Below are 21,120 nucleotides of genomic sequence, written 5' to 3'. Positions count from 1 at the left end.
TTATACTACCTCTATTAAGGGTTAATTGAAATGTTAATAAAATGTCAAAAAAAAAATATTCTTCAAGCCACGTATACTACAAAAGTACAGTGGTTAGTAATTATCTTATGGTAACATCTGAACTTTTCAATTGGCATTCCAATGCCAGGTAAACCGAGACGGGAATGGGTGCTGACTGCTCACCTTATCTTGTAAGGTAAAGGTCCCAGGAAAACCAGCGAAGAGAAATTTGTTCTTGACTTTCAACTTTCCCAAATTTGCTACAATCAGATTATTTGATCTGGAACTTTCTGGGATAAGAAGAACAGGAGCACCAGCCTCAATATCCAGGAGAACCCGTGAACAACGCTGTGCTTGATCTCTCACCTGAAAGAAGAAGGAAAATTGAATGAGACATTCAATTCATTCCCTCATTTTACAATCAAATAACCTCAAGTTCCCAAAAGTTTCATGAATTTATAAATCTAAAACAACTAAAATCACACAGAGTATATTCTATGAACACCAAGGAGTTAAATTAGAAAATAGTAACAAGAAGATAATGGAAAACTCCCAAGTATCTGGAAATTAAACTACACACTTCTAAATAACCCATGGGTCACAGAAGAAATCACAAGGGAAGTTAAAAAAAAATATCTTGACCTCACTGATTAAAAAAACACAGCACATCAAAATTCATGGAATGAATTTTAAAGCACTTAAAAAGGTACTTACAGATTTCAATGATCTGAAAGGGATATAAGTCCAAAAGGACAAGGATATATGTATATGTATAGCTGATTCAGTTTGCTGTACAGTAGAAACTACCAACATAGTAAAGCAACCACACTCTGATAAAAATTAACTCAAGAAAAGAAAGAAGGAAAAAAGGGGAGGGGGAAGGCACTTGAAGAAAAAGTTTAGCATTAAATGCTTATTTTATATAAAAGATCTAATATCAATAAAGCTTCCAGCTTACGAAGCTAGAAAAGCAAAATAAACCTAAGGAGAAGGAAGAAAATAATAAAGAGCAGAAACCAGTTATTTAGAAAACAGATAAGAGAAAAAAATCAATTGAACATTTATAGAACACTCTACTCAACTACCACTTTATACATTCTTTACAAGTGCACACATGCTTATTAAGAGTATGCACAGGCCTGACAAAGCCCTCAATAAGTTGATTATTTAAAGAGATTAATGAAAGAGATAAAACCTCTACCTATATGAATCAAGAAAAAAGGAAGAAAACAAAACCACCACTATCAGAAGAGTCAGGGACATTGCTACAGAACTTAAAAATATTAAGAGACGTGGAAACCTATGAACAAGTTCAGGCCAACAAACTGACAATTCAGATGAAGTAGACAGATTCCTTAAAAACGTACACAAACTATCTACAGCTAACATCATATTAGTTAACATCTGCAGAAGACAATGCTTTCCCTCTAAGATAAGGAACAAAGCATGGATACCCACTCCCACCATTTCTATTCAACACTGTAGCTGAACTCCTAGTTCAAATGAAAGGTATATAGGTTGGGAAGGAAAAAAGAAAACTCTCTTATTCACAGACAACGTAATCATTTATGTAGAAAACTCTTAGGAATCTAAAGGAGCTAGAATAAATAACTGAGGGCTTCCGTGATAGCTCAGTTGGCAAAGAATCTGCCTGCAATGCAGGAGATCCCAATTTGATTCCTGGGTTGGGAAGATCCGCTGGAGAAGGGATAGGCTACCCACTCCAGTATTCTTGGGCTTCCCTTGTGGCTCAGCTGGTAAAGAATGTGCCTGCACTGAAGGAGACCTGGGTTTGATCCCTGAGTTGGGAAGATCCCCTGGAGAAGAGAAAGGCTCCAATATTCTGGCCTGGAGAATTCCATGGACTGTATAGCATGGGGTCACAGAGTCAGACATGACAAGTGACTTCCACTTCACTTCAGAATAAGTAAGTTTAGCAAGATTACAGGATATGAGCTCAACATCTATGTAAACAAAAGTCAATTATATCTCTTCAACTTTCAATAAATAAGTGGACACTGAATTTTTTTCATTGATACAATTTAGAATAGCATCAAAATGCTGAAATACCTAGTGATAAGTTTAACAAAAAATGTGTAAGAACAATTTACCTGAAACTATGAAACACTGCTGAAACTAAAGACCTACTTCAATGGAAGATACACCATACTCAAGGATCCAAAGACTCAATATTGTTAAGATGTAAATTCTTCAGATATATGGATTCAAGACAATCTCAATCAAAATTCTAGCTGACTTTACTGTAGAAACAGCAAGCTGATTCTAAAATTTATAGAGGAAAAACAAAGGACCTAGAGGAGCCAATACATCTTTGAAAAAGAAGTTGGAAGACTTAGAATATCTGATTTCAAGACATACCATAAAGCAACAGCTATCAAGGCAAGGGAGAGGGGGGACTTCCAGGTGGTCCAATGGCTAAGACACTGCACTCTCAATGCAGGGGGCATGGGTTTGATCTCTGGTCAGGGAACTAGATCCCACATGCCACAACGAAAGAGTTCACATGCTGCAACAAAGATGGAAGAATCCACATGCTACAACTGGGGCAGCTAAATAAATTTTTTTAAAATAAGTTTAAAAAGAAAAAAAAAAGACACAGGGGGAAGGTATTCCCTGATGGTCAAGTGGTTAAGAATCCACCTGCCAACGCAGAGGACACAGGCTCAATCCCTGGTCCAAGAAGATCCTACATACCGGAGGGCAACTAAGCTGGTAAGCCACAACTACTGAAGCCCCCATATAGAGCCCCTGCTCCATACGAGAAGCCCCCACTTGCTGCAGCGAGAGAAAGCCTGCACACAGAACAACAACAAAGACTTGACACAGCCAAGAAATAAATAAATAGTATTATTTTAGGAAAGACAAGAGGGTGTACAATTAAATATAAATCAAAGAAATAGAATAGAGAATAAAGAAATACACATACATATATGATCAGTGGATTCTCAACATAAGTGTCAAGGTAATTCAGTGGGAAAAGAAGAGTCTGGATAGGTATTTTGGAAAAAAAAAAAAACCTCAAGTCTCACTTCACAAAATACGCAAAAATTAACTCAAAATGGAAGAGATCTAAAATTATAACATTTCTAAAAAAGGAAAATAGGAGAGATTTATTGCCACCTGGTGGTAGCCAGATTTCTTTGACAAAACAATAGCACTAACCATAAAATTAAAAAATTGAAATTCATCAAAACGAAAGACTTCTGCTTTTCAAAAAATAGTATTAAGAAAATGGGGGAGGGGGTAGCCATAGACTAGAAAAAAATATTTGCAATAAATATATCAAAGGTCTTATATCCAGAATATACAAAGGAAGATATAAAGGAAGAAATACTGATGTCAATTCTACACAAACTGTTCTGAAAATAGAAGAGGGAACACTTCCCAATTCATCCTACAAGGACAGCATGGTCCAGTTACCAAAACTAAAATAGGCATTTTCCTTTTCAAGAAAAGAAAACTACAAACTAGTCACGCTCAGGAGCTTAGATACAAAAATCCCTAAGATATCAGAGCAAATTAAGAAAAGTGTAAAGGCATCCAGACAATAAGGAAATGAATGAATGTGGCTGCATTCTGCTATAACAGCAAGCTGGCCAGTGGCTACCAAGAAGCAGGGATTAGGGCTGGGAAACCATTAGCAAAGGGACACAAGCAAACTTCATACCCTTTTCATAAAGTGCAAACAAGCTGAGCAAAAGATATGGTATACGAAGTTTTCTTTTAATCTTAAAGGGACTAGTATACCCAAAAGTCAGGAGAGTGGATTCTTAAGGCATCAACAGAATGAGATAGGCAAGGACTACATGCAACACATCTTAGTAATGTTTTAATTTTTATTTGGTGGTGGTTTCATGGATGTTCCTTCTATTACCACACTTTGAAGTTTATATACATGTTACAGATATTCTTTCATATGTATCAAATACTAAACTGTCTTTTATAAGTTTCTAAAGAGAGAAAAAAAGGTTACATGTATGGGGAAAAAAATAAAAAACAAAATATACCTATGGTGCTAGAAAACTAAGCTATTTTTTTTCCAGATTCCCTGTCATTTGATTGTACTACTTTTATATTTAAAAAAATAAATAAATTCTCTATAATGTACATAGGAAACCAGTAATACTGACTACTGTCAAGGACAGAAACTGGGTGGGTGAGAAGTAGCTGAGAAAGAGACTTTTCTCCAAATGCTCTTTTTGGCTTTGATTCTGTACTAAAACAATGTACAACTTACTCAAAAAAATTTTTATTTAAATTAAAACATAAAATTCTTAAACGCTGCCACACAAAGAACTTAAATTATAATCTTTTACCTAATAAAACTTAAAAATAAATAACCAACACGTTTTACAAAGAACCACATTGTAACTGCTTTCTGTGGTTCTAAGACGACACCAGAGGCTGCCTCACACTCACAGGTGCGCTGCCAGGGCATCTCAAATCCTTCATGTAAACACATCATCGGCTGGACACCGCACACGCCATCAGCCCGAGGCGGTCTACACCCAATGTCAGACCATGCCACATTCCTTCCAGTGATGTCACCTGAACACCGCACACGCCACCAGCTCGAGGCGGTCTACACCCAATGTCAGATCATGCTACATTCCTTCCAGTGATGTCACCTGAACACTGCACACGCCACCAGCTCGAGGTGGTCTACACCCAATGTGAGGTCATGCTACATTCCTTCCAGTGATGTCACGTCTTTGCAAAGCTGGGTCTTAAGCACTTGCTGAGATAAAAAACAAGTACCATGAGAAAATAAATGTGGAAAAGGAAATGAGGATTGTGACGTTCAACCTGATTCCAAATCTGAGGAGCTGTTCAGTGCCCAAGAGGCATATACATCCTACCAGGAAGCAATTATGGTGATTTAAGAATGAAATAAAAATATCACCTTTCACTTATGTTTTTACGTTTTCAAACAGCTACTAAATTGTTGGACAAACGTAATTATGAAGTTGTTTGGACTTAATCACTTTGGAAATGGAAAGACGATTAGGTGTTTCTTTTGGCCTCAGATGTGTCTCAGAAAAACTTCCAAGACAAGAAGGGAGCCATGAGCTAAGAAGTTTGAGAACTATATTCGAAAGAAACCCTCTTTTTATAACAGATACCTTCTTTGAAACCACTTTCCAGGAGAAGTATCCCCACTGAAGTAACTTGTTTATCTTTTTTAGAGCAAGCCAAAGCTAAACTTTAAAAGGAAATTAAAACATGATGCAAGAAACAAGGAATATAAACTCTGCGATTACAGTAAGATTTCTGTAGCTAATCAGCTATATGGAGGACATTAGTAAAGCTTAAGATTACTTGATTACCTTCATTTTTCTCAGTGACACTTTCCAGATTTATCCCTAGAGATTTAAAAGTTCTGCTGATGAGTCAAACTCGAAAAGTGTCTTGTATCCAGGCACTACCTACCGTCTGCCCCTCGATGGCAGCTCGCTGGCGCCCTAACACATCCTGCAGCTGAGTGAAGTGCTGGATGAAGGCCACCACCTCCGCCTGGAAGCGCTGGGTGTGCACGTACTGCACGGACGCCATCTGGAGGCTCACTCGGACATCGTGCTCCCTCCGGAGGAGAGGGTCGGGCCGGCCATACCTAGGAGGAAGGGCAACAATGTGACTCGGAGACCACGGAAGGATGCAAATGAGTGTCTGAAGAAAACTCGGGTTCACTTAGAGGCTTCCCTAGGAAACAGCTTTAACTGTTAAAATGGAAACCCAAAAAAAAAAAAAAAAATGGAAATCCACAATCAGGTTTTAGAAAGCAAACTCCAAATAACTACCTCCTTCCTAAGCTTCCACCAGAGGTCGAGGATGTTAAAAAAAAGTCTGGTATGATGGCCAGGGCTATAAACAGGGGGATAGGTCTGGGGCTGCGATCACTCCTGACTCCAGAACTCACTCAGAAGCCACCGTGGTTCAGACCTTTCACCTGAGTCTCTTTGTCCCTAACTTTAAGGAAAAGTGAATATTCCTGCTCACTTTTTGAGCAAAGACTGTGACACCTCGGGGTAATAAAAACTACACTGCGAAACAACTGGTAAAGAAAATTAGGCAACAGAACCAGTGTTCCCGAGGCAATCTGTCTCTGGAAGCTGAAAGAAGTCTCTTTACTTCAGTGAAATGCAGGCCAAAGAGTTTTAGCATCCACATTCACGGATATTAGAAAACTTTGACAAATGGTTTTAATGGGACATGATGCCACAATAATAAATTATTATACAGGACATAGTCACTGGAGAAAGGAATTCATATTAGCTGAGCAACTATTATTTTGCCAGGCAGAGAGTTAAGAGTTTTACATTAATTATCTCATTTATTAAAGAACCATGCCACTGTGGTAGGTAACAATACAAATAAACCAATCTAACTTCTCAGATGGAGTACTCTGAGGGAGTATGATATACTCCCTCTGGAAATGAAAGAAAAACTTCTCAGACATCTTTAGGGACCACTTTTCTCAACTCTGGTTGAACATTAAAATCACTTTGGATAATAAAAAAAAAAAGAACACTACACTACCACAGACCAGAATACTTGGGGGCAGAGATGGATATCCATACATTCTAACAGCTCTCCAAAAGGTTGAAAAACCACCTTTTAAAATTTCTGTTTTCTGAGAACACTATTCTTTAATAACTACATAGGCCTAAAACTGCCTTCTAAATTCTAAAACTGAATACAGATTGTATTTGTACTGGGAAAAATGCCTAATGTAATTTAAAACCCATTATCTTCAACAACTTTCTCGGGCTGAAATCATCCCAGATCATTCAGAGCTAAATCGAAATTGATCTAACACAGTCTCCTCACTATTTCAATAGAAAAACTGATGCAAGGAGATTAAGTGACTTGAGTTCAAGTCACACAACACGTTGGTGTGAAACCGGACTATAATGATAACCACAATTATTTCAACCATATCCCCTTAATTTATTAAAGCCTGAGGAGCCCACTTCAATGCAGATCCATTTTAATATAAATCGAGATTCCTCACAACTAGATCAACTTGATTCTACATAAGAGGCTATGATTTTTTAAAACTTTTCCTCATTGCTTAGCCGACAAGAATTTGAAACAGGAAACAGTCATGATGGAAAAGCTCGATATTTTTACTTGAAAGTCTGGAAGATGAGGGCTTCTTCTCCACTCGTAGTGAACCGTTCTCGGTAGAACTCTCCATGCGAGGTAAGATCACTCAGAGACAGGCTCCCAATGCTTCCCTGTAAGGCCAGGTCTCCCTCTAGGAAGATTAAAAATCAGAATGCATTCTTATGGTCTTTTTTCTGTCACACACCCTAACTCTGCCTGAAACAAAAATTGATATACACACGGCCCAGACTTTACACCATTTAATAAAACGAAATGTCAAAAGTGAATATTCATATTCTAATATACCCAGAACAATATTTTATGCATTATTTCAAATAGCCTCAATGCAGAAGTCCAAAGGGATTGAAATAATACGATAGCACCACACTTTAACACTTACAAGGGGGAAGAAATTAAGGGCAAACATAAATTAAAGGATAAAATATTTAAAAATACAGATAGAAACATGCTCTCTTCTGAGATCAGACCACTAATTAGAATTAGCAAAATAGCATAAGGTCTATTTTATACTATCAATAAAAGAATAAAGGAAAAAATGTCAGCGATGTATTAATCAGGCAGTATTAAATGGGTTTTAGTGTGACTTAATTAAAAGGCAACATTAATAAAATAAGACACTGAAGACACAGATTTGAAACTACTCCAATATTACATAAGGGAAGCTCCTGGAAGGTGGGCAGAAGAAAGAGGAAATGTTGAAACATGCACCTCTGGGCTATAAACCTGTATGAATCATTCTTAACATGGGGTAGACACTGAAAAGGAATATTCTGAACTGTTGCTTATGTAAAACAAATTTTGTCATCATAATTAACAACAAAACAATGACTGAGGTGTATGTATTTGGCAGGCTAGTTCTGCTCCCAATGAAGACACATACTTATTTTTGGTTCCGAATGTCCTCTAACAAAAATACACCCCCCAAAAACAAATGAAAAAGTGAAGTCACTCAGTCATGTCCGACTCTTTGCAACCCCATGGACTGTAGCCTACCAGGCTTCTCTATCCATGGGATTTTTCCAGGCAAGAGTACCGGAGTGGGTTGCCATTTCCTTCTCCAGGGGATCTTCCCAACCCAGGGATCGAACCTGGGTCTCCTGCATTGCAGGCAGACGCTTTACCCTCTGAGTCACCAGGGAATCTTATCCTACCCAAGCTTCTCCCAATTCTAAAGACTCATCTCTTCTAGGAACCTTTTATAAATTAATTTATACCAGGAATGAAACCTCAATTTTAATTCACCCTTTCCCCAAAAGACATTCTTATTTTACTACAGAGTCAACATTTGAGCTTTGTAGTCTTCTTATTTTATCACCAGTTGCTTAAGGAAGGAGCAGTATTTTATGCTCACTTTGTAAATTCCTCCGCTTTAGAGCTTGATGTAGCTCTTCACTTATGTTCTACTAGGGATTACAGCCTATTGCGTCCCATTAGGAAGAATGCTAGCTTTGCTACAATATCTCCCTGCTTAAACCACCCCCTCTTAGAAAAGTGAAAGTCTCTCAGTCGTGTCTGACTCTTGGCGACCCCATAGACTATAGTCCATGGAATTCTCCAGGCCAGAATACTGGAGTGAGTAGCTTTTCCCTTCTCCAGGGGATCTTCCCAATCCAGGGATTGAACCCAGGTCTCCTGCATTGCAGACGCATTCTATACCAACTGAGCCACAAGGGAAGCCCAAGATTACTGGAATGGGTAACCTATCCCTTCTCCAGTGTATCTTCCTGACCCAGCAATCAAACCAGGGTCTCCTGTATTGCAGGCGGATTCTTTACAAACTGAGCTATCAGGGAAACCCATCCCCTCTTATGGGCTCCCCCTAATTATGGCAACAGAGTGAACATATGCCCTGATTTCCCAGAGGCAGCCCCTGTTATATGCCGCTTTCCCAGCTGTAATTATTAATAATGCCCCCTTTCACGCCCCAACATGTCCAATCTTTAGACAAAGAAATTATACAGACACCCAGAGAGCTTTTTTAAAACACAGATAGATCCCAGGGTCCCATCCCAACCCACAGAATCAGAGTCTTGGGATGGGAAGGGAGCTGTGCCAGGCAGCTGCATTTCTAACAGATGATTCTGATCCATAAACCAGTATCTGGAAACCACCACCATCAGTCCTGGCCAGACCAGTAACCACAACCCAGCCACTGAGCCACACCTTACTTAGCGCCTGTGAAGACCATTAGATTTGTGAGCAGGATGTTCAAATTCTCCCCAGATTCCCCAAGCCTGATTTTCTCCACTTACCAATCATTTCCAGGTGTGCCACTAATTTGGACACATTTGCCTTGGCAAGCTCACTGGTGGTCTTATTCAGCACGAGAGAAAGTGAATGAACCTAAGAACACAGGAGGTAAGGCAAGACGAATGTTACTCGGAGGAAAAGGTACCTTTCAAGCAAATGGCATCGAGAAAGATGCTGCAAGTCTCAGGAGAGCTGAAGATAAAACTTTTTGTCCGACTGATACCAAATTCATTTCAGCTTTTCTTAGCCAGTCAGACCACAGTAAGAGGAGAGAGCTGATAGGAAAAGAACTTGACTGGGCAATCTAAAACCCAGGTTCTGTGGTGTCTTCTCTATGGTCGCCTCATCTGTTCTCTTTGAAATTTTCTTTTTTCTTTCTTCTCTTTTTGTTTTTTTGTATGTTGGTTGGTTGGCTTTTTGGTTTTTTTGGGGGGATGCTTTCTTTGGGTTTCATCTATTGTTTGACAGTGAAATGTTTTACATTATAAAACAATTTTTCCCCTTTCAGCAGTTATCTCTAATATTGCACTATTCTGTAATCACTCGTACAGATTCATTAAGCGCCCCCCAAGAAATCTGTCAAAGCGAAGTGGTGAGTACACTTAATGTTTTTGTCTTCAAACTAATATTTAATAGAAGCCCTTGGTGACCAACTGGGACTTCACTTAGGAAGAACAATCAAAGATTTTCTTCCCCAGAGAGAATCACCAATAGAAGAAAACCAAAATCCTCTGTTTCAGGAACAGCATTCTTGGCAACAAATAAATTCAGTAACATAATTCTGTCATTTTAGCTACAAACAGGACTCTGTGTCTATGATTTATGGAGGCAGATACCCCTGAGTGCCATCACTAGGTAAGGCATCGGCTGAGGAGGAGGAAGGAGGGAAGAGCAGATAGAAGCTCACATCCCAGTTCACTCTCTGCTCCCGAGTGGCAGAGCCTGGTGATATGCGCTCCTTATCTTTAATGCCTACCGCAAGAGAGGATGACATGGTTGGATGGCATCACCGACCCAATGGACATGAGTTTGAGCAAACTCCGGGAGATAGTGAAGGACAGGGAAGCCTGACATGCTGCAGTCCATGGGGTTGCGAAGAGTTGGTCATGACTTAGCAACTGAACAACAACAAAGTAGGTGCTCAGCCTATGTCTGATAAATGAAAAAAAAAAAAAAAAATGGAAAAAGAAAGAAAATAGCAGGAGAAAAGGAAGGAACAAAAACATTTGTAGAGGAAGGAAGAGAAAAAAGGAGGGAATTATTACAGATGGAGCAGTGACCATGGGGGCCACTCCAATGGCACAAGGGGTCCCCTTGCAGTGGCTTCTGGACATGGATGACAGAAGGATCTCAAGGGAATGAGGTTATCATGAAGTGGGGGGAAAAAAAAGAAAAACAACCTCTAGTCACTTCATCACCAAAATAATGCATATAATGAGTCTAAATATGCTTTGTTTGGAGGAATCCAGCTGTCACCACCTGAGCCCACTCTCGGCATGGATCTTAGCATCACTGAAAGTGGGACGACTGGGTGTTATAGACCTCCGGTGTAACGCAACAGGAAGCACTTGGCACCACCTACGAAGTGTCGGACCTGGACCTGATTAAGTCTTTAGAGCTAACTTCTATTTCTAAAATTAGTAGAGGAGTCAAATGTACCATAAAGAAAGAGAGACAAATCCAGAATGTGGAACACTCTAGGAGACACTAACCCAACTTCTATAGACAACTGCATGGAAGGAAGAAGCAGGGAAGGTACCAGTCACTGAATGATCATTTCTGTCATGCACATGAGGAGGGCCATACCTAGGTCATCTCATTGAACTTTCACAATCTGATAACACAGGCACCATTAAACAACCTCTGTTTATTGATGAAAAACTTAAGGGAGAAAGAGGTTAAATGGTTTGTCCACAGCCGAACAGCTGTATGGTAACAACAAAAATGCCAGGTTTCAAATCAAGGTAGTCTGACATTTAAGACACCTGTACTCTTGCTCTCACTAAAAGCCAATAATGTTCTGAGTGAGAGGGAGATAATAAAAGGCACATTTGAAAATAGCTACTCTGTACTAGTTACTAGTTACATAGTAACATGGTTATTATGTGCTAGACACATTGCCAGGTGCTTCATGTAATTTCCTCATTTAGTTATCATAATCAGATGATGGAAGATAAGGAAACAGAGGCATAAAGAAGCTAAATAATTCCACTGAATTTTACAGCCCAAAGGAAAAGACAAGAAGTTACTGAAACCATTTATTTCCCCTGCCTCCAGATGGGATTAATGCTAAAACCTTTTCTGAGATATTAACGTCTACCCTTTTGGAATAGACATCCAAAAGACCACATACCTCCTCTGTCAATGAGATAAGATTCTCCGGCACAAATGCACGGTGACAGCATCTAAGTAAACAAGCCCACGTTCGTGCTCAGAACGTAACAAGAGCCTAAGGGAACTGATACCTTGAGATCCAGTTTGGTGTTAACTGGATCCTGCAGTTCAGACTCCGCTAACGCACTTGACTCTGACTTCACGTTTGGTAGGGTGTCCTCAGGCGGCACCTTCATCGCATGGTTGTCTGCAGTGGAGCCAATTCCAAAAAAATCTAGGATCACGACCCAGGTCTGCAGTGTGATCAGCACATCCAAGCAGTTAAAATCAACATCAATGCTCCGGTTAACTCGATTGTAACTGGAAGAGAATTCTGGATGCTTCTTATCCACCAGGAATACATTGATATGGACCAAGGAATCATCAAATTTACTCTTTCCCGCAAGTATCTTGGGCTCATCTACCGTTGGAGAAGGAGGTGGGGTCAAGGGATAGTCCTTGTCCTGGACTTCCTTTTGCTTCTTCCGGGAGGCCGAGGTGGGTCTCTGATACAGCTGAAACACATTGGGAGCTTCCTCCATGTGAGAAGGGAGAGACCGAGGCATGTCTGGATACTCCACGTTGGACACGGAAGGGCAGGACTGAGAGAGATACTCTTTTTGTGTTAAACTAGATGGCTTTGGGGCTCCCCGAGACACCATCAGGTTCTTATATTTGGAATCTGGATTCTTCTCCAGTAAGTCCTCCATCAGCAAAGAGCGCAGGGCAATCTGAATGGATAAAGTCTGGGGGTGGTCTTTACTGAATTCCACCTCAAAATCCTGAAATTTTAAGCTCACAAGACCCTGGGCCCCCAAAGTCAGATCTCCACTTAGCTGAACTTGAAGCTCTGATATACAAAAGTTGGCTTGAATCTGGGTAAAGGATTTGACTTCCTTCACAGACAAGGACTTTTGAGAAGAGTTAGAAAGACTGGAGTGGCTGAACAATCCATTCTCCTTCCTTTCAGCGGAAGGTTCTCCACAGGTACTGAGGGGAGGCAGAGGAGAATTAGGGCAGGGTGAGGAGGCTGCACTGACTGGAAACTTATTCAGATCTTCACTATACACCAGATTGTCCAGCGTTTGTAAAACCTGCTCATATACATGCTTTGCTAACACCACCTGCATTCGAAGAGAAAAATTCAGTTATTCCACTACTACTGTCAAATGCGTTCATATGCACTGCCCACAAATTTTGTATGACTTTACCCAAGTGGCTTTTTAAAATATAATTTATAAGATATATTTTATTTCAATTTATTTATTTTTAATTGGAGGATAATTGCTTTACAATATCACATTGGTTTCTGCTATATATCAACTCTCCAAGACGTTTTAAATCAGTTGACAGCAAGGATCATCTCTTTATTTCCTTTTTGTCCTTACATCTCTACCTCTCTCTGATCTATATCTATTCACAAGGCCGTCCCCAAGTGCCTCACGGAATAATCTTCACACAATAAATGTTTCAATAAATGCTATTAAATTAGGCCTGAATCTGCAAAATCATTCTTTCTAACCCCACAAAACAACTACAGAAATTGAAGGAAATCCTGCCAAAAGTCTAATGTGGGTTATACCTTAGGACTAAGAAACTCTCATGATTCTAAAACTCGCTGATCTTGGGATCGACTGGTACACACTGCTAAATTTAAAATGGATAACCAACAAGGACCTACTGTTTAGCACAGGGAACTCTGCTCAGTGTTATATGGTAGCCTGGATGGGAGGGGAGTTTCAGGGAGAATGGATATATGTATATGTACCGGTGAGTTCTTTTGCTGCCCACCTGAAACTATCACAATACTGTTAATTAGCTATATTCCAATATAAAATAAAGTCAAAAAAATAAAACTTGCTGATCATCACCAATTATTATAACAACCTATGACTAGTACAGCTGATCAAACAAATAGTACTTTTTTATGGTAATAATGTTGATCCATGATAACCTGTTATTCCCTCACTTTGTTTTTAATTACAATTTCTTACTAAAACTGTTTTCAGGGAAGTTTTTATTTGCTCAAGGGTAATTTTTTAACAGAGGAGTTACAAATAGATATAGAAAAGACAGAACTGGAAGGTGATCATTTTGTAACTGCTAGATAAATAATGGATCCCACCACAGTTATCAGTGGAATAAGACCTTATATGAGTGACTGACAGGGAATTTTACAATGAATGGATCAACTTTTTGCCATCTGCATACAATCAACAATTTTGGCATCACTGACAGTCAATCAGACGTTGCTTGCCTCCTGATATAAGCTACAGTGCACCACCTTTGAAGTGTTCTGGCCAAAAAAAAAAACAAAAAACACCTCAATCAATTAAACCTACAGAGTTAAGTTACAGAAAAATTGATTGTAGAAAAATCGGTTCAGCAACACCACAAACTAACAGCCAAATCCAGAATGTGGGACATTCTGCAAGGCAACTGACCTAGTTTTCCAACAAAATAATGTCATGGGGTGGGGGGAAATGAGAGGGAAACTAAATGAATAGAGACCCACAAGATGTATCACCCAAATGGAATGTACAGTCCTTATTTGGATCCTGATTCAAATATACCAAAAGTAAAGGACATCTTTTAAAAAAATCAAAAATGTCTCTGAAATCTCAAAATGGATTAAAATTCAGATAATACCAAGAAATCTTCACTAATTTTGTCAGGCATGATAATACCACTATAGTTATTTTTTAAAATGCACATAATTTATAGTGATACACTTCAAATATATAGGATTAAAAATGGCATGGTCTGGGATTTGCCTTAAAATATTTCTCCAAAGGAGGAAGAAAAAAAATGGATGAGACAAATGTGGCAAAATCTTGATAACTGTTGAATCTGAGTAATGGGTACATGAAGTTTACCAGCGTATTCTACTTTATTTTTAAAATCCTTCATAACAAAATATTTTTCATTATTTAAACTACTAAATTTAATTATTGCATAATAATTTAAAGAATAATTTTCTAAGATTTTCATCAAAAACAACAGTAAGTCAATGGTAACCATAAGAATAAAAAGTCAATACAATCCAATAGAATTCACCTTATGTGCTAGATTTAAAGTGTAAACTCCATCCTAAGTATCCAGCACTGGTGAGGCAAAAGTTTAAGAGAAAAAGCTTAAAAGCCAAAAAGGAAAAGATCCAGGGAAAGTTCTCTCAACCAGAGACCCAAATCCAGAAACCACTGATGTCAAAAGCTACACATGTTCTGTTAACAGCATGACCAGTCACTCCCCTAGATCCTGTGCACTGTCCTAAGATTCTGCCTATCCTTGCTGTTTTATAATGTTATGCTTTTTGCTCTCTTCCCTGTGAAAGCAAGAAAAATGACACTTCTGAAGGTAAAAGGATGAAAGATGTATACATACGTACCACACACACACCCTGGACCATTTCATTTCAATGAGGGCAAGACTAATTCTCCCTTGAAAGGATCTGCCAACAGCTCAGATAATCAGATCATTTTACAGGTGGGCCACATATGCCAAAAGTGTGACAAGAATTATAATACTCTGGGAAAGAGAGATCCTGACTTTTTAAGCAATAATTTTCCTCATTTCTTAATGGCAACGGAATTAACGATTTGCCCTCTTCCACTCTATAATTCACCCCTCCACATGAAGAAGCTAACAAAGACTGATTCAGTGATAGAAGGACACGATAAAAGGATTCCATGCTTATTGGAACAAGTTATTGACAATAATGTGCATGAACAATATCTCTTTGAATTTATATTTTCCTTCCAACATTTCATATATACAAAATATAACAAGACATAAACATAACACATGTATATAACAAATATAAAATCATTACATGACTTCAACTGTCCTGACATAAAAATCAATACTGTGCTTACCTGAACTGGATTGACAAATTTTCCTTCAATCTTCATGATGCTAGAAGCTCCCAGGTCATCTGGACTAAGTGAGAAAGTCAGTTCAGATTCTCTCTCTATAGGGATCTTCTCCAGTTTAAACTGAATGGTCGTGTTGTTGAGGATGTGAAAAGCTGGTGTAAGAGAGAAGAAATGACTGACTAGAAACACTCAGAATGATTGCATCATTGCTGATTAAATGAGGGTATATATAAACAAGCCCAGGAGTTGCTCTTAGACCAGGAAGGTAGGTTAGCCTGGCACCGAGGGTCTACAATTGAGTACAAACCTTGGTAACTATTCCAAGACCAAAACTCACAGCAAGCAAGGGTATAAGATAAATTTACACACAAAGAGCATGCTACAGCTATTTTCATAACAGGCTCCATTTGATGGTTTCAAAATATGGTGCAGTGAACATTAACCCAGGCAAGGGTCCTCAGTAAGCTTCTCTTAATCTCCCAAACTGGCATTTTCCAAACAAAATTGTTCATCCATGCTCAGCTTTAGACTGATCCCTCTTATGGGGCCTAACTCAGAATCAAGCACAACATAGAATTCTAAGTGAACAACTTTTAACCCAAACAGAGAAAGCAATCTTTTGGTAACTATGTAAACACAAATCAGTGAATTAACATCTGAGAACCATAGGAGAAGTTCTCAAAGGCATTAATATCTTCACCATCAATATAGCTTACCTGATTTCTATAGATGCCAAGACTAATAGATTGAACTGCTTTGTTTTAGCAGATCAGATCGAGAATACATAAATACAAGCACTTTATTCCTAGAACCCTGTACCAAACCATTACAGAAGATGGCAGGATAGTCAACAGAGACCATAACACCCACAGACTAAATTTCACATTCTATTTCTGTCAATCCCTCCAGCTGTCTTAGACAAGATATTTAACTAGAAAAGATTTACAGCTTAGGAATGAAAAAGTCAGATGCATTTGACTAAATTACATAATACTCTAACAGAATTCACCCACTGAATCCCAGTGAATGAACACTCACCCAAGGGGGCCACTTGAAAAAAAAAAATCCTTATCTGGGCCAAAAATGGTATTCAGTGAGAAAAGGTGCAAACATTCAAACATAATATGAAAGCATCCTCTTAAAATTCTATTTTAACTTCTTAAATATTCACTTAGGGTAATTCTAAAAGAAAGGTTTTTGTTGTTATTTTAAGCCAGGTACTACATTCATGGCTGGGTCTGGAATCTAAACAAAATGAGACAAAAGATACCCATGCCTCACCTTGACCTCTATGCAAAGATTCAAAGAAATCATGTCGGGTGAAGTGAGCTTCCTCCTGACTATTGGCATTGGTAGACCCAGACAGAGGGCAGAACGCCCTGCTCATTTCCGGCCCGGGGCCCTCTCTGCCTGCCAACTGGGTGCAGTTCAAAGAATATAATTTAATGTCTTTGATTTCCACTTGCAGACGGTCACTTCTGGATTCATCATCTCCAGCCACAAAATTCTGGATAAAGATCTGTCCCAAGTGTCCTACCAGCAACTCAGGACTCCCAGGCTTCCGAGGGATGGAAACCACTGGTGATTCAATGTTTATGTTCAAGATGAGCTTTACGGTGTCAGAATGAGACGCACCTAGGCCAAACCCACATGGTTCATTTTCTACTAAGAAAAAGGAGTCCCGGGCCTTCCTGGGAGTTTCAAAGAGCGACACCATCTCACTGTACTCAGCTGTCTTAGTGGCTAGGACCGTGGTGACTTTGGTGGCTGCGCTTTTCAGCATACTTCGAAAATTTTCTTCCAGCTCATCCATGGACAATGTCAGCTCCTTCAAGAATTTAGCGGAGTGGTTGTAATGCAAGGAGGCCATCTTGAGGTTAAGAAAACATTCCTGTTTAGATTTCTCAACAAAGGTGAAACTCAGAGCATCAGTGAGGCCTGCGTCTTCCATTCTGACAAACACAGATTCATAGAAGCCAATATCACTGATGATATTTTCATAGCCTACGGAATTTCCAATGCTGACAACATACTGGTTCTTAACATTCTCTTGTGTCAAATCCATAAGCTGCAAACAGCCGAGAGAACCATTCATGTCAAATGTGCTGCCCATGGAGACATTAACTTTGGTGCCACCTATACTCGCTGTTGCAATCTTTCTGCCATACTTCTCTCCATTTGCCATTCCCACCGTCCGAAGGAGCAGCAGGTTAAGTCTGTGGATTTCCACCGCAACCTCCGTGTTTTGTTCATATGTAGACTGGTAAGTTCCCTGTTCTCTAAAGCTTCTTTCAAAATCAGTCATTAAAGGTTGAGGACTCAACTCATCTTTTTCCTTGGGAAAAGATTTTTGAAGAAAACAAATCAGCTCCACAATTGTCTCTGGATTTAGGATGATATCCAAATTATTCACCTGCAATGAAATCACCTGAAGGGTGCTGTCCAAATTCATGGACGGGCACTCTGAACTCACAAACTGATATTCCAGTTTTATGAGGGACTCTTGTTCTTTGGTGAGAACTCTGTCCAGAGAAATACTTGTGGCTGACTGGTTGTTCCGTGTGGCAGCACTCGTGAGGTGGGCCACATTGGACCCAGAGACGGGAGACTGGGCCCTGCTGTCCCGGAGGCTTCCTGTCGGGATATCAAAGCTCAAGTTCTTGTGAGAGGCCATCAAAAGGTCAAAATCAGCGCCATACGTCTGCATGGTGTCCACCAGGAGCAAACCATGAACGGTGAGGGAGACCTCAGCGTCATAAGGCCTCTTCACAAAGTGAGCGTTGGTGCCAAACACCTTGAGCACAGAGATGTACCGGCCGTTGCTCTCAACACCAAGCTGCATGCAATTCACCTTAAACTCAGCCAGGAGGAGCTGTGACTCCACCAGGACCTCCCGAGTATGCTGCTCCAACATCACAATGCTCTGGGTCAAGTTCATCACGGAGTCTTGCAAACTTCCCCGCTGTACCCCTTGGGGAAAAATCTTCTCCTTCATCTGAGAGTCAAAAGTCTTAGTTTCTGGGGTGGTCAGGAGAGCAAAACAATTCTTCAGAGCAGATATTTTATCTTCATTGATGTGGATCTTCAGGTCTGGTAGGTTGCCTGAGAGCACGGCTCCGGGGTACTTGGGATCTGACGTATAAATCAATCGACGTTCTAACTGGAGGTGAACGTTGAATTTCTCGACCACGTGGGTAGGTCCCACGTCAATATCCTGGACATGCTTCCAGTTGTCCTTCACACGTCCAACCATGATCTGCAGGTCGAGAAACGACAGCGAGTACCTCTCATACATCTTTGTGCTCATTAGATGTGCTTGAAGCTGCTCTTCACTGAACTTGACTCCGGAAAATGGAGGTGTTTTCTCCCCATTACTGCTGCTAGTCTCAGGAGGTGGGGTATTGGGAGGTGTGGCAAGAGGGGTCTTATATTCATCATCACTGAACTGATTCTCTTCTGATGCTGACCCATCCCCACTCTTCCTCTTGGAGTCATCTGCAGATGAAAACAGGAAGATTTAAAGTACATGTTGGCTCTTGCCTTCCTCCCCCATTTAATGTAATAATTAAGAAAAGTAGAGAAGAGTCGGACACAACTTAAGAGACTGAACAACAAGAAGAAAGAATCAACAGCTCTGATTTAAAAAATAAGGGGATGAAAACTCCAAGCACAGTATTCTGTATTTCCCATGTATTCAGAGTGAACTTATCTACTGATTTGGAAATCAAAACAAAAAGAGTAAAAGTTCATGAACGTGAGGAAAGATGGAGACCTGCTAACATAGGAACACATGTCAGGGTGCAGAAACCAACAATGCCCTCTGGTCACTGCCCCCCGCCCCCCAACATCTGAGCTGCAATGCATGAGCTGCCATCACCAACCCTCCTTATTTGTTTACTTTTTCCTGTATTCATCTATGTATTCGTTTTGTCCCCCCAACTAGGTTACAAAAGAACAGAGGTTTCCTCTGCCTTCCTCAACACAATACCCACGTGTTAGAGCAGCACTTGGCAAGCAGTAATTGCTTAATATGTCAAGTTCTAGCCCCAAATTCACTCAACCCCTCGCTTCTGCACCTGAGCAGTGTCACGACAACTACAAAAACACATCCCTGGGTTTGGTCACCTATGTCTCTGTCCCACGTTTGTGTTTTATAAATCCAAGTAGGTACTTTCTGCGGTTGTGTGATTCTTTTCTTCAGATGTAATTCCCTTTTCACATCCCCTTAGGGCCAAGCTCATACCAACCAAAGAGCAGAAACAACCAAATGTACACCAACTGATGAGTGGATATTATAAAATGTAGTATATCGATATAAGGGAACATCATTTAGCTGCAAACAGAAATGAAGTATTGATAACACGCTACAGGGTTTCCCTGGTGGCTCAGATGATAAAGAATCTACCTACAATGCAGGAGATCAGGGTTCAGTCCCTAAGTTAGGAGGGTCCCTTGGAGAACTGAATGGCTATCCACTCTAGTATTCTTGCCTGGAGAATTCCATAGACACAGGAGCCTGGAGGGCTACAGTCCAAGGGATCAAAAAGAGTCGGGCACAACTAAGCAACTAACACTTTCACTTTCCCTTCTTTCACAAAATGGATAAACCTTGAAAACACTGAGCTAAGTTTAAGAAGTCATACATAAAAGATCTCATATTACATGATTCTATTCATACGAACACTCCAGAACAGGCATATAAACAAAGATAGAAAGATTAGTGGTTAGCGAGGTGGTAATAGAGAATAACTGCTTATGGGTCTAGAATGTCTTCTTGGGACGATGAAAATGTTCTGGAATTAGATAATAGTGAAAGCTGTACAATTTTACCAATATACTAAAAACAACTGAATTGTACATTTTCAAATGGATCTCAATAAAACTATTATATAAAAAAGTAACGAGTTAACTTTGGAGCCTAGAAATGTTAAATAAACCTCCGTTTAAGCTTTACTTGGTTCAGTGAGAGAGCGAGATCAATCTGCCAAGATATGCCTTTATTACTTCACATTCACACTGTACCTTGGGTGTTGGTCAGCAGCATTCTTCCTAGATCCACAACAACCAACACAGGATTCTTGAACTTAAAGTCATCAGGAAATATCACTTGAGGGGCAGAAATGTCCAGTCGCACAGTCCACCGTTTACTCTCCTCCTATAAAAAATAGAATCAATCACAATTAAATAGCCTTGAACTACAACAGCTAAGAGTGGGCAGCTTTATCAGCTGGAGCTCAAGCCTCCCTGAAGGTCACACTAGGATCACAGGATGACCTAACGGTCTATGGTATTAAAGCAAAACATTTAAAACAAAAGTGGATCCAAATGCTTAAGGATATGAGACATTACCACAGGCAAATGGCTGAAGTGGGAGAGAAAAATGTGCAAATTACTGGTTTGGGGGTTGCTTGCTCTTTGATTCTGATGATCGATGGTTTAAGAAAGCTCTTATTTCTAAAGACTTAATACTTTA

General features: G+C 39.8%; 1 protein-coding gene across 6 annotated transcripts in view; it reads right to left on the bottom strand.

Moving 5' to 3' along the window:
* The window catches only part of VPS13D (vacuolar protein sorting 13 homolog D), a 267,732-nt gene that overhangs the window by 211,115 nt on the left and 35,497 nt on the right, over positions 1-21,120 (bottom strand). For all 6 annotated transcript variants that reach the window (XM_043485295.1, XM_043485297.1, XM_043485298.1 and 3 more), the window contains 8 exons: positions 20,670-20,802; positions 16,929-19,142; positions 15,648-15,799; positions 11,865-12,896; positions 9,402-9,492; positions 7,153-7,279; positions 5,452-5,632; positions 184-366 (listed from right to left, as the gene is read on the bottom strand). In XM_043485295.1, the coding sequence (XP_043341230.1) occupies positions 184-366; positions 5,452-5,632; positions 7,153-7,279; positions 9,402-9,492; positions 11,865-12,896; positions 15,648-15,799; positions 16,929-19,142; positions 20,670-20,802 (4,113 nt within the window). The remainder of the gene's footprint in view (positions 1-183; positions 367-5,451; positions 5,633-7,152; positions 7,280-9,401; positions 9,493-11,864; positions 12,897-15,647; positions 15,800-16,928; positions 19,143-20,669; positions 20,803-21,120) is intronic.

This window comes from Cervus canadensis, chromosome 13 (assembly GCF_019320065.1).
Source record: "Cervus canadensis isolate Bull #8, Minnesota chromosome 13, ASM1932006v1, whole genome shotgun sequence".
Taxonomy (NCBI): domain Eukaryota; kingdom Metazoa; phylum Chordata; class Mammalia; order Artiodactyla; family Cervidae; genus Cervus; species Cervus canadensis.
Note: the sequence above shows the minus strand (reverse complement) of the source record. Positions and strands in the feature narration are given on the sequence as shown.